The 13,615-nt window shown below is 49.0% G+C and overlaps 2 protein-coding genes across 2 annotated transcripts in view; both read left to right on the top strand.

Annotated features, from left to right (window-relative positions):
• The window catches only part of CYP4B1 (cytochrome P450 family 4 subfamily B member 1), a 49,598-nt gene extending 36,474 nt beyond the window's left edge, over positions 1 to 13,124 (top strand). Inside the window, exons 12-14 of the mRNA XM_088791123.1 lie at positions 11,248 to 11,366; positions 12,068 to 12,222; positions 13,098 to 13,124. Of these exons, the coding sequence (XP_088647249.1) occupies positions 11,248 to 11,366; positions 12,068 to 12,222; positions 13,098 to 13,109 (286 nt within the window). The 3' untranslated portion in view covers positions 13,110 to 13,124. The remainder of the gene's footprint in view (positions 1 to 11,247; positions 11,367 to 12,067; positions 12,223 to 13,097) is intronic.
• Positions 2,837 to 10,803, top strand: LOC141572094 (cytochrome P450 4B1-like). The gene is made up of 7 exons (XM_088791125.1): positions 2,837 to 2,978; positions 3,161 to 3,205; positions 3,755 to 3,882; positions 4,677 to 4,801; positions 5,098 to 5,249; positions 5,402 to 5,508; positions 6,316 to 10,803. The coding sequence occupies exons 1-7, from the start codon at positions 2,837 to 2,839 to the stop codon at positions 6,508 to 6,510; spliced, it is 894 nt and encodes a 297-aa protein (XP_088647251.1). The 3' UTR covers positions 6,511 to 10,803.
• Positions 13,125 to 13,615: the final 491 nt, after the last annotated feature.

The raw sequence follows: 13,615 nt of genomic DNA on the forward strand, positions 1-13,615 counted from the left end.
AGAAGATTCATTGGCAGGCAGCCTTCCAGGAGGCACCATTTGCTCCTGACCTGCTTACTCACCTATCTAAACTCTTACCCTGAATACCCTCATCCTTTGCCCTACCTCGTGACCGGGGATTCGTGACACAACCAGAGTTCTTTTCTTTGTCCCGTTAATCCTGGGCTCCTGTTAAAACCCAAGGGCAGTGGCATGTAACCATTCCTCCCAAGTTTCCCCCAGTTCTGTGGTTATTTTCCATCCCTCTGGCTCCAACCCCAGGAAATCTTGAACTCTGACTCTCCCTTACTTGGCTCAGCACTAGTTTTGCACCCTCAGCATGAAGGGCAGTAGTGGAGAGACTTTGAAGTCAGAAAGTCTGGGTTTCTGACTCTTTCTTTGGTTGTAACTCTTTCTTTTTCTGCCTGAGTCCTCAGTTTCTTCGTTATATTTGAGCTCATAATGCTTGGTAAGAGCTAACATTTAGTGAGCACTTACTATGTTCTAGGCCCTGAGCAAAGAATTTGTATGTTTTCTCCCACAACAACCCCGCAAAACAGATTTTTTTAAAACCCCACAACTCTAGGTGAGAAAACTAAGGCATGGAGAGGTTAGCTACTTGCCCAAGGTCATCCAGCTGGTAAGTGTTGAAGCCAGGATTCACACCCAAGCAGTCTGGCTTCAGAGACTTTGCTGTTAACCATCAAAGTAAAGAGATGATTTTGGGGTTGAGACTCAGGCCACATATGGCAGTCCTGAAACTTCCCAGGAAGCGTGTCATGTTTACTCTGTTTTACCCACTGTTTCCAAGTAGCAGACGAGGGTTTCATCAGCTCCATGTATTGGTGTGAATGCAAGCCTCACTATCCAGGGCAGCTTTTGTGAGAAAGTGTTGGGCAAACCATGTGGCTAGATGTAGCATTCATTGAAAATGATATTTATGGAGAATTTTTAATGATATGAGAAAAGCCTATAACCAAGTGACCAAAACAGAATGTACAATGCTCTGCAAAAACAAACAAAAAAAAGCTTACCTCTTAGTAAGTTGTGCTTGCGTTGGTCAATATTGATTAACTGGTAAATACCTTTTTCATTCATTTGGTATCCAGACACACCAACCAAGGGCTCCACAAAAGGTGTAACTAGGCATTGTATGTCCTTATGCTTCCCATTGCATGGAACAGACAAAATGGGGAACAAGGGAAACCTCGGACGGGATTAGATCACCATCTTACACAGATTAGATTCAGTTCAGGTGCCACATCTTAAAAAGGAAATTACTATTTTTATGCCTGGGTGTTTCTTGTTTCAGCTTATATGCAACAGAAAGGCAGAGGTGGGAGGTGTGCAGTCAATCCCCAAAGCAACAGCTTGAAGTATTACTCGTGTGAGTCGATTGCCCCAGGAACTTCCTGTGTTCTGGGTCTGATAAAACTGGGTTTAATGCTGATACAATTTCTCATATCTTGTTTACCTTTACTCCTCTACAAAGATGGCACCTACGAGGCAGAAGCTTTTTAAACTCAAATATTTTCTTGCTTGCTTTTCCCATCAAAGGCAAGCACAGAGCTATATTGTGTATTACCGGCTGGGGACATTCTGTATCACCACCTCCTACCTGGAATGAGAAACAGTAAGGATTGTGAGAAATTACTCATTACCCTGCACAGTGCTGGCGTGCAGCAAAGCTTCCAAAAATGTCTCCTTAATATCTGTGTAGCACTTACATTTTTTAAAGCATAACTACATTACTTGTCAATTCACCAGGCATTACAACCTTACTCTATAGACAATAGAATTAAGACCCAGAGATGTAAATTGACTGTTTCAAGGTCCCAAGGCAAGTAAGTGTTAGAATTAAGATCATCACCTGAAATTTCTAGTCCAGGTTTCCGACAACTCGGTATCATTTATTTTTGCAGAATACTTCCTATGTGCTGATATGGTGCCAAGTGCTTTCATATATTGTCTATTTTCATTGTTATAACACCCTGTCATAGAGCACACACCACCATCTGGATGCTCTCTGCAAACACATCTCAGGCCACTGTCCCACCAAGAGGCAGCTCCTGGAAAGCGCCACGCTTTTCCCACCCCAGAGCCTCTGGGCTTGCTGTTCCCTCTGCCTGGGTGTTACTCGCATACTCTTCACGTGGTTAGCTCCTTATCACCCTTCCGGTTTCACCTGAAATGCCATCTTCAACAAGAGGCGACCCCAGATCACTGTATCGCAGCAGGTTGTACCTGTCAGTGTCTCTCCTAGCACTGTGTTTCTTTCCTTCTTAGCACTTAACCACTGTCCTCATTTTACATATTATTTCTTAATAACGTGTATTGCTTCTTATCAGTTTTCCCCACAAAATGACAGGGCAGGACCATGTCTTTCTCGTTCCTTTGAGACATCTAGACTGTGCCCTGTTTATAGTAGGTCCTCAACAAAAACATGTTAAATGACTTACCAGAGGTGGAAACCGAGGTGATTTCTTCATTGCACAACAAGCTGGTAACATCCTTCTAATAAAAACCTTCAATGCTGATAAGAAATCTCTTTGGCTGTAGGGTAGATAGAGGGTTGGGCAGGCAGCAGATGGAATCAGGGTGATCAGTTTGGGGTGTTAGGAAAGACAGGTACAATAACAGGGTGGCTTTGACTTAAAACAGTGGCACTGGGGCTGGAGAGGGCACTGAGCCCAGACAGGGATTGCACTGGGTGACTAGTGGAAGGGAGGGTGCAAAAGGAGGAAGGGACACTCCCAGGGCGTGTCTGGGCAGCCTCATCTCTTCCCTGATCAGAAACTTAGGGCCTGAGTGATGACGTTGGATCCCTGAGTGGCCGGCCCTTCTATCACTATTACAGATGCAGCAGACAGGGAGCCTGGACAAGATGGTATCCTGGGCCCACCAGTTTCCTTATGCCCACCAACTGTGGATCGGACCATTTCAGGGCTTCCTGAACATCTACGAGCCGGACTATGTCAAAGCTGTGTACAGCCGAGGGGGTGAGAGTTCTCAGGAGAGGGCGGGGCTTCCTGAGAGCAGAGGGCTGAGGACACCATGTGGGGCAGAGTCCTGGGTCCACAGCTGAAGTCTGGGAAGCTGATGTCCACATCCTATTTGTCAGTAAACCTCCTCTGGGAGTTCCCCAACCCTCACTAGACCCCACCTTCTCTGTCTGCTACAGACCCCAAGGCCTCGGATGTGTATGACTTCTTCCTCCCGTGGATTGGTGAGTGGGCACCTTCCCTGCCCTTAGTGCTGGGTGACCAGGATCCTTCCCTGGTTTGTTCTTGCTCAGTCAGTTATCCATCCACCAGACCACCTGGTCCCATGTGACCCTCCTAAGCTCATGTGTTGAGTGAGGAGAACGGGGAGGAGGCAGGAGAACACCTGATTGTTCAGGGAAGTAGGACCCAGGTGCCTTCTCCTGCTGAGTGTGTCTTCTTCCCTGAGAAGCAGGGCAAGGGCTCTGGAAAATGTGTGAGTGTGAGGAACAGCCTCCTGGAGGAGGTGGCACTGGAGTTTATCCTAGGAGATATTATAGGCGGTCCTGGTCAGGGTAAGGGCTTGAGGGAAGATAGGGAGGTGTGCCCAAGGCTGGTGTCACCAGAGGCTGGGAGCCTCGGTGGCTGTAAGGCAGAGCTCAGTTGGGATATGAGGCTCTGCTGGGGGAACTGGGCTGGGGTGGGATAGGGTGGGGCTCGGCTAGGCCCAGGCTGCCAGGGGTGGGGCAGGTGTGTCTGGACTGACCAATACTCCCGCTTTCCTCCCTCCCCAGGGAATGGCCTGTTGGTCCTTCACGGACCCAAGTGGTTCCAGCACCGCAAGCTGCTCACACCTGCCTTCCATTATGATGTGCTGAAGCCCTATGTGGCCCTGTTTGCCAGCTCCACACGTGCAATGCTGGTGAGCTCCGTGTGTCCCGCTCCTGGAGGCTGTGGCTGCTGTCGACCCCCACCCACCCCAGTTATCCTGGGGGAGGGCAGTGAGGAGAGTCACTGAGGCCCTGAGGTGGCGATGCTGAGCTTTGTGTTTCCTGTCACCTGCTGTGTGCTGGGTGCTGACTGGGTGCTGAAGCTCCGAGTGCCCAGCAGCCATAGCCCTTGTCACCAGCAGGAGACCCAGCCCTCCCTCACAGACCAAAGGGCCCCTGTGAGGCCCCAAGGAGGCTCCTACTGTAGCAGATCTGAGGGATGCCTATATTTGAGAATATCAGGAAGGCTTTTCACATCTAAAAAGGGCCTCCTCGTTCTCTATGCCATGAGCATCTCATCCCTAAGAGGCACGCGAGGGATCATGGGACATCATCAGGGACAAGGCTCGGCATCTGAGGGCTGATAATCCCCTGGGGTTGCTCAGGGTAGACTTTCCCCCTGCAGAAAACTCTTCCCCAGCATTACTGCAGGCCTGACTTCACACAGACCGTGCCGGGGAGCTCACCACCTCTCTGCCCTCCGCTTCCCTTATATATAGTCTGCCCTGAATGGAAGGAAGCATCTTGTGTGCTGTGCAACGCCTGCGTCCTGGTCCTGCCCTCTGAGCCTGAAGCCCCTCCCTGCCCCAAGCCTCGGTCCAGCAGGGTGGAAGACAGGCCAGGGACTGGGTGCCTGGCAGGCAGAACAGGCTGTGGGTCCTGGGTGCAAGGGTGGGACATCCAGCCCGGCTGGTGCCCCACATTACCTTCCCTCTCTGGGCTCCAGGACAAGTGGGAGGAAAAGGCTCGTGAGGATAAGAGCTTTGACATCGTCTGCGATGTGGGCCACATGGCCCTGGACTCACTCATGAAGTGCACGTTTGGCAAACAAGACGGTGGCCTGGGCCACAGGTCAGAGGGCACTTGGGGCGACCATAGGATCAACCCACGCAAGCTCAGAGGGGACAGTTGGCAGGACTCCTGGGCCATGCTCAGAGAAGACTGGGTCTGGCCCTAGGGAATACCCACTTAGGGGGAGCAGGTTTTGTCCATGGCAGGGAGACAGATACTGGCTTATTGGCGAGGCTCAATGGCAGGGAGAGGGAGGGAGAAAGCATTGCAGTTGGGCTGGAACCTGGGATGGAGCAGCGTGGAGCTCTGCTGTGGGCCAGTGTCTGATCCCCCTTCCCCCTCCCTCTGCCTTGCAGGGAAAGTAGCTACTATCAGGCAGTTTACAGTCTCACTCTGATGATGCAGCAGCGCCTCGAGCAGTTCCTGTACCATAACGACTTCATCTACTGGCTCACCCCGTGTGGCCGCCGTTTCCTACGAGACTGCCAGGTGGCTCATGACCACACAGGTGGGCCTATGCCACAGGGCCCACGCACAGGAAGCCTAGGTTCTAGTCTACCTCCTCCCAGCCCTTCTGGGATCCTTCCCATTGCAGGACTTCAGTTCCCCTGTGGGCAGAGGATGAGTCTCCAGGAGTAACACCCTGTGCTCTTGTCCCAGACCAGGTCATCAAGGAACGGAAAGCAGCTCTGCAGGACGAGAAAGAGCAGGAGAAAATCCAGAACCGAAGGCACCTGGACTTCCTGGACATTCTCCTGGGGGCTCGGGTCAGTGAACGGCTGCCCACCTCCACCTGAGAACCGGTCCCACAGGGGTCTCTATGCCATCCTCCCGGGAAAGGGCTCACTGGACAGCAGCAAGGGCTCGTAAGGATTTTCTCCCTCTGTCCCCAGCAAATTTGAACTGTTCTTTATCCCATGGCACTTAGCAGCAAAGGCTCAGAGGTGGGAAGGGGCAGGGTGTGGCTGGCTGTCGCACAACGGAGACATGTATTAGCATGGAGACTGGGTCACATACAGGAGGCCTGAAGACCAACAATGACTTCTAAGACACTGAAGAATCTCAGCACCCTAGAATCTTAGAATCTTAGTCTTCATTCATTCATTCATTCATTCATTCATTCATTCATTCATTTCTTTACTCATCCACTCCATAAACTCACTGAGCCATAACCTGAGTTAGTTGCTGAGTTAGGGACACGGATGATGAGAAAGATCTGGCAGTGCCCTCCAGAGACTTACAATCTGGTGGAGAAGACGTCAGATGTATGTTGACAAAGATCTCTTCTTGTGCCAGGTGGCATTCTGTGTGTCAAGTGAGCAGAACAAATTGTTCAGGCTGGGTAAGGTTGTAGGTCTCTTGGCCAGAGGGATCAGGGAAGACTTCCTGGAGTAGGAGGCCTCCAAGCTGGGCTTGGGAGAACAGATAGGAATTGGAGGAAGGTCCTAACCTCCAGTGTGAAAGAGAGCCTTTACTCCCTCTCTTGGACTTTCCTCGGATAGTCCCTGTGAAGAGTCCTTTTTGGTCTCTACCTCTAGTGACTTGGCTTGCTCCATTACGCCTTCCCTAACCAGGATGAAAATGAGATCAAGCTGTCAGATGCAGAGCTCCGGGCTGAGGTGGATACGTTCATGTTCGAAGGCCATGACACTACCACGAGTGCCATCTCCTGGTTTCTGTACTGCATGGCTCTGTACCCAGAGCACCAGGATCACTGTCGGGAGGAGGTCCGTGAAATCCTCGGGGACCGGGATTCCTTCCAGTGGTGAGTGAGGCTGCGGGTGAGCCCCGTCTGTCCTGCTCAGCTCCAGGGAAGAGCTGTGCCCATACTGTGTGGTGTCATCACAGATGACACAGGCCCATCCTGGAAACCAGGTGAGGGTGGCAGCAGCTGTCCTGTTAGCGTCAGTGGGTGGGCGAACTCTTGAGCCCATTCTCCCACAACAGCGTCTTTCAGATGTGAGTAACAGAGAAGTTTGTCAACAGGAGGCCGATTTTTTGTGTGCTGACTCTGACGGCAGAACCTGACTACTATTCTGGGTTCCATGATAGGCCTGGGGGTGCTGGGAGAGAAAGAGGTGGAAATTGGGGATGAACATAGTTGGGACATCCAGGGAGCTGACTCCTTCCCACCTGCCTTTATGTGGCCACATGCAGTATCCAGCCTCCTCTAGTGAAGGAGAAAAGGCTGTTTCTCAAACCACATCCCTAAAAACTTTCAATGATTTCTTTCTTGCTTCAAGTTGAACTCATTAACAAGACACAGGTTGATGCTGATCTCTCTTCGCCGCAGGCTGTCTGGGAACCGTGCACAGCCTCCTCTCCCACCTCTGTCCTCACTTCCCTCTCTCTCTGCCTCCTCCCTTTTGTCACCCACCTCACCTATAGCACAGGGCCCGGCACACAGCAAGGGTGCAAAAATGCTCAGTTGATGAGACACTTTAGATTCATTTCAGGGAGACTGACACATAATTACAGCATCTCAGATTTCAAGCACAAAATCTCCATTACTTATTATTTATAGGTGGATGTTCGACATCTACCAAGGTGTCCAGCCATTTGCCAGGTGCTTGCCAGTTGGTGGGGGGTTCGGATGCATGGGGAGTGGAGGAGGAGAATCCAAGTTGGGGGCCTTGGGAGTTTTTAGAGAGACAAAGACAAACAACTAAAAAGCTGAAGAAAACTGCAGACTGGGGTAAGGTTCAGTGGCCACAAGTTTTGGGCAGAAGAATCAGAAGGGGTGGGGCTCAGCCGGCTTTACAAGGAGCAGAAAACTCACATAGGCAAATGGAGACAGAGTCAGGCATTTTAGGTTGCATAACAGTGTGAACACAGCCTGGAGGCAGGGAGTTGAAATATTTATTTAATTTTCATTTCGTTCTGTCTAGAATTTGAAGCCACTTAAAAGGTACATATTCACTAAAATAATAAAACAGATATGAGAAATGAGGATGCAGAGAGTGGGGTACACTAGGGCTTAGGGCTCTGTATTAAGGTGTTGCACAGTAGTTATAGATGCACCTCACATTTGGTCCTATTGGCAAAAGGGAAAACAAAAACATGTATTTTGCACCTGAGATTGCCGTTGTTCACATATTTGTTACCTAATTCAACCAATGACTATCAGCCCCTGATCCTTCGATTCCAGCTCCATAGGGGAAACTAAGCAGAACCTAAAGAACCGTCCCTTGTGGGGCTTCTATGTGGCTCTGAGAGACAGAGGAGTGGCCTTGTCTTTGATGGCTGGGTGCACATCATTCCCAGAAAGCCCCCCCCCCCCCCCCAGTCAGAACCACCAATGGGAATATACTCAGTCTGGGACAGGATCTTCCTGAGCTGCAGGTGGATCCCATTCTTGGAACTCAACACAACTTCTTGTACTGGAATGGGAACTCTGGAAGGATCTGGTGCCAGCTCGAAGCGGAGCAGGGTCAAGGCCACAGCCACCTTCAGCTCATTCATGGCAAACTGCTTCCCAATGCAGTTCCTGGGTCAGGGAGGGAAAATGACATGAGAAATGTCTCACACCCTCTTTTGAGTGCAGTAGGCATTAAGCTCTGAACCCTTGTCTGGATGGGACATTCAGGGCTCTTTGTTATGCTGATCAACTCAAAGCTCTTCCTTTTAGGTCACACACACCTCTACCCCAAGCCTTGCTTCACACTCTCCCTCTGACCTTTGACAGATCCTGTCTCTCCTCCAGAAGAGGCTCCTAACTCCTACATTTGTTCTCAGCAGACATACATCCTTTTAGGGAAGGGTCAGAGCTCTAAGCCACTGAGTCAATGAAGTGAATCATTGAAGGAGTTAATTGTTAGTGTGTTCACTCCTCCCATAAGCGGTTTCTGGTTTCACAATGTGGAGGCCAGGTCAAGGTCTCGTATGTACTGTGGTGGTTCACCCTCTCAGGCTCTCTCAGTCAAGGGGGACACACAGGGACCACGATCCTCAGACAGAAAAGGTTCACAGAGTAGGAAAGATTGGGTTGTGTAAGGAAGTCAGATGGCAACAGGGAAGCTTCCAGGAGGGGAGACAGGTTAGAGACTCTCAATCTACTGTGACACCTGCCTCTAATGAATGGTCCAGACTTCTGCCTCTCCCTCATCCCCTCAGTCAAGCAGCTTCTGTAGCCTTCCTAGTCCACTCCAGAAATGTCCCTCTTTGCCATCTGTCAGTCTCTTCATCTGGACTCTCCTGTCTCCCTGCTTCCCGGCCCTCTCCACTCAGGCCACGGCTCAGCTCCGACCCTCCGATGGCCTCCATCATGGTGGACACGTCCAAGTGCCCTAGCTAGCATGAAAGCCGTCTATGGGTTGTTTCTTCCTTACCTTTTACCTGTCCAACTGTACCATGTTTCCCTGAAAATAAGACCTAGCTGGACAATCAGGTCTAATGCATGGATTTCGGAGCAAAATTTAATATAAGGCCAGGTTTTATATTATGTTAGATAAGACCCGGTCTTATATTATAGTAAAATAAGACTGGGTCTTATATTAATTTTGGCTCCAAAAGATGCATTAGAGCTGATTGTCCAGTTACGTCTTATTTTCAGGGAAACACGATATTCCGTAACTCAGCTCTTGTTGTTGAAATCATGGAGAATGCCCTCCCTCTAATCTGTCTGCCACGTGCTCAAGGCTATGTTCAATGACAGCCTGCCCTCACTGTCACAGTCAACTATATCTCTTTCTCCCAAGAACCTTAGGCACAACTAGTGTTTCACTCAAGAGCATATCACCACGTATGTCCCAAGACAGTTCAAAGAACATGGAAGTGAACAATCTGCTCGATTAGTGAATGAACATGTGAAAGGATGAATAAATGATGTCTGTCTATAGTAGAGGTATTTGTTTCTTGACTGTGAACTCTCGGAGGCAGGAACAGTATCTTTCATCGCTGTGTTCCCATCTCCTAACGCAGGACTTGGCACACAGAGACAATTGTACTATGTGTTTGGTTGAAGTGAATTGAATTGAAAAAAGAATGGAAAAAAATAAAAGTAGCAACAAGTTCTGACCTAGGAATTGAGCGGCCTAGTACTCTACTCTCCTCTAATGGCAGGTATATAACTTGCAGCCAAGTCTATGAGGAAGGACTCAATCTTGGGAGAATCCAAATTCAAGAGCCAATTTCTGGAAGAACTATTTGTTTAAAGACTGTTCTATGAAAGTTGATTCACTATTAGAAGAATTCACAGAATTATCAGTTTAGAAGATGTATTTCTAGAATTGTGAAGCAAGAAAGAATTGGAGGCTTCCTATTTGGAGCAACGCAAGGGACAACTCACATTATTCATGTGCCATCCATGAGTCCTTGGGGATTATGCATTAACACATTCAATCCTCACAACAACCCCCCAAGCAGGGCACTCATATCCCCATTGTTTAGATGAGGCACCTGAGCCTCAGAGAGGCTGACTGACTTGCCTTTGATCACACAGCTAGGATGCGGCAGGACAGGGATTCAGACCAGAGGTGAGCCCAGGGGTGGCCTCAACCATGGCAGGGGTCTCAGATCTGGTCAGCAGCTGCTCTCTGCCATCAACCTGAGGGCTCCTCAGAGACTGGACCCTCTGAACCATGACCGTGGATTTCCTGATCTCCCTCATTTGCATAGACCCCATAAGGAAGAACCCTTTTTCTCCTGCCCCTGACTGAATGTCTCTGCAGCCCTCATATCTTGCGAAAATAGAAGTTTAAGACTAAATCACAAGGCCACATTCAAAGGCTAGCATTTGTTTATTGAGCTTTTGCTATGTTCAAGTTTTGTGCCAGGCATTTCAGATTTTTCATCCAAACATGAAGTCAGCATCCATTTAATGATGAAGAAACAAGACCAGAAAAGTTCAGAACTGCCCTAAGACACATGGATCTCTCCTCCCTGTGTTCTTGCAGAGCACTTAGGTTAGTGAGTGTGGTGAAGTTCAGACCTTTGGGTAAGGAGCGACCATCAGGGAAGGTGATGGGCTTGCTGAGCTCTCTGCCAACTACTGGGACTGGTGTATAGAGACACAGAGTCTCCTTGATGCTCATGGCGGAGTAGAGCATCTGATTCAGGTGGTTCCTGAAACAAACTCACCATGAGGGCAGGCAGGGACCAGACACAGCAGGGGTTCTTGTCTAGCTGAGTGGGCAGGGTTCTCTTGTCTCTTGAGCACTCACCAGGTAATGGAGGTGCCATCCCCCAGGAGGTTCTGGATTGCCTCTGCTAATGGGAGAGCTGGAAGTCCTGTCCTTCTGGTAGTAGACATTTTTTTTGCCTTAAAAAACAAACAAACAAAAAACTGTCCTATTCTTCAATGGCTTGGACGTAGGGCAGGGAGAAGGTACAAAAGAGACTGGAGTGTTGGGAGGCCTCTGACCTGGAGATAGAGCGGGGTTGCAGGAGGAAATTTTCCCAAATAGTGGCGACAGAAACACTGAGGCATTCGTCACTTTTGTCTTACACCTCTTGAGACCTTAATCCTTTATAATGGATGTGATCAACTAGACTTCTCCCTGTGCCAGGGTCAGGGATCTGTGGCTGAGTCACGGTTGGTCTGGACTGGGATTTGTCTGTGGTCATTCTCGAAAGAATCTTGCTCTTTGTGCTGGTAACCATCCAAGCTGCCTGAACCGCCTCGCAGGTAAGTCCAACCCAGTTGGTGAAAACAAAAAGCCCTGAAGGACTATCACTGACCTGTGCGTCTGCTCGCTGTCCTGCTGGCTGAAGGCACACTTCATGATGGTGTCCAGGGTCATCAAGGAGATGTGTCCGTAGATGTCCAGATGTGAGTCCTGGCTGATGAGCTCTTCCCATTTATCCTGTGGTGGGAGGGGACATTGACCCTAGTCTAGTCCCCCAGAGGGCCTCTGCTGACAAGGCTACACTCTCTCTGTGTCTCTCCAGATGTTCTGTTTGGAATCCCTTACTTTCCAGAACAGATGCGTTACGACATATGAAATCTCTAAAGCAAATTCTGTAAAGTGAAGCCCATATTCTCAGAAACTTTTATTACACAATTAAACATGTTCTTTCATAACAATTTGAAATAGTTTTGAAATGTAGGAGTAAGTTATGATGATCACAACCTTGTAGCAGACCAGCAAACATTGTTTCTCAGGGGATAAGGGGGAATCTTCTCTGTCCTGGGGTGGAGCTAGACCTAAGGGACACACAAATGCCAACATTAGGGAACAAACATGTCAAGTCCAGAGGAAACCTAAGGGTCTAATAATGGGGCTCCTAAGGAAGGGACATCAGGGACTTTAATTTCTTTCATTCATCAAATGTTAGCTGATCACAGTTGGTGAGTCATAGACCTGATGGGAGGTGATGTGATGGCAGGATCCAGCTCTGAGAGTGCAGCGTGTTCTCCATTTTGTTCCCTGGAGTGGCTCGATTCCATGCAGAAGCCCTGCGGCCCAGGCCAGAGCCCACCTGAGTGGCATCCTGGGATGTCCACCCTTCTACTGAAGCTGCCAATGTCCAGGAAAACCAAGGTCAGTTTGTCCTATTGTTCAGAGGGATGACACTTGCTCTAGCCCACAGTGCTGATGACATGGAGGTGGGAGGAGAGCAGACCCCGTATTCACCACGGACCTCCTTGCATTTGGCAATGACCACAGTGTGGGTCTATGCTGGTACCTTCTGTCCCATCTACTTTTGGGACTAAATGTTTTCCTGAACAAAAGGGTTTTTTGAGCCATATGCTAGCCAGAAAAATGGCCAGGTCCTGGGGTATGTAGTCTAAACAACCAGCAGCAGCAGGGGTGGATGGAGAAGAGAAACATGTCTGCCATCCTGGGGTTGACAGGGCACTTTAAACAATGAATTTGGAGAAGAAAGATGTAAGTTGTTTCAAAAGAATTTACATTGGCTATAGATAAAGAGTGGGAAAAGGTGAAGCAGGGAGAGATCTGGGATAGGTGAATAGTCCATAAGGAAGAAGTATTTGATGCTTCTGGATTGATTGTGGGCAACAGTCCAGAAAGTTCATTTGTAAGCAGGATGCAGTGGTGTCTATTTGTTAGCTATTCCTTCCAACTGCAATAGACACCAGGAAGTTGATTTAAGTTTCAACATATATTCAGGACTGAGCAGTCTCCTGTTGATTTCAGCCTCCAGCTATTAGCTGATTAACATTCCTTGTCTCTTTCGTCTACCCTCTGGGCATCTGTAATTTAATTTAGGACATCTCAGAATTTTTCCTTTGTCACAGCATTGCCTTATAGTAAGTTCTGAGCACATTATTCTGGGTGGCTGTGTCTGATGGATGTCTGAAGGACACACGTGTCTGAAAGTGGCCTTTGTGAGTTGTGCCGTCAGGGTATGTGCAGGTGAGAGAGGGATGGACTTACCAGCATCACTCACACAGAGTCGGCCATGAGCACCACATAGGGCTTCAGGATGTCACAGTGGAAGGCTGGCGTCAGCATCCGCCAGTGCTGGAACCGCCTCTGCCCATCCAACAGGAGCAAACCATACCCTGGACCACAGATGAGGTGTGTGGGGAGCGGGGATGGAATCAGAGGGATGACTGGGGACAATTTGGGAGGAACCAAGGGTGTTAGAATAAGGTACATCATGGGAAATGGCAAGAAAGGCGAGTGCATTTAATGAATGTGATTTCCCCCAAATGGCACGTACATGATGTCTTTGTGATAATTGTGAGACATAGGCTGAAATGGAGTAGAGGTACAGGTCATAGTCACACTTAAATAAATGTCACTCCGAAAACATTAGCAAACACTGAGAAGTGATGTGGAAGAAGCTGAGCTTCAGGAGGCTTTCGTCACCATTCAGAAGGGGTGAGGGTTGTATTAGAAGAGAAGTGTGGATAATTCAGAGATGAGGGTGGTGACATGGTACCAGTCATCTGTTGTTCTCTGTGAT

This window comes from Rhinolophus sinicus, chromosome 14 (genome assembly GCF_057876585.1).
Source record: "Rhinolophus sinicus isolate RSI-liver-muscle chromosome 14, RSI-T2T, whole genome shotgun sequence".
Taxonomy (NCBI): Eukaryota; Metazoa; Chordata; class Mammalia; order Chiroptera; family Rhinolophidae; genus Rhinolophus; species Rhinolophus sinicus.

Excerpts from the sequence above, each read along its gene's own strand:
- LOC141572094 (XM_088791125.1), top strand. The coding sequence starts at position 2,837 with ATGCAGCAGACAGGGAGCCTGGACAAGATGGTATCCTGGGCCCACCAG. Across the intron at positions 3,206-3,754 it reads CTTCTTCCTCCCGTGGATTG|GGAATGGCCTGTTGGTCCTT; the intron begins GTGAGTGGGCAC and ends CTCCCTCCCCAG. Across the intron at positions 5,509-6,315 it reads ACATTCTCCTGGGGGCTCGG|GATGAAAATGAGATCAAGCT; the intron begins GTCAGTGAACGG and ends TTCCCTAACCAG.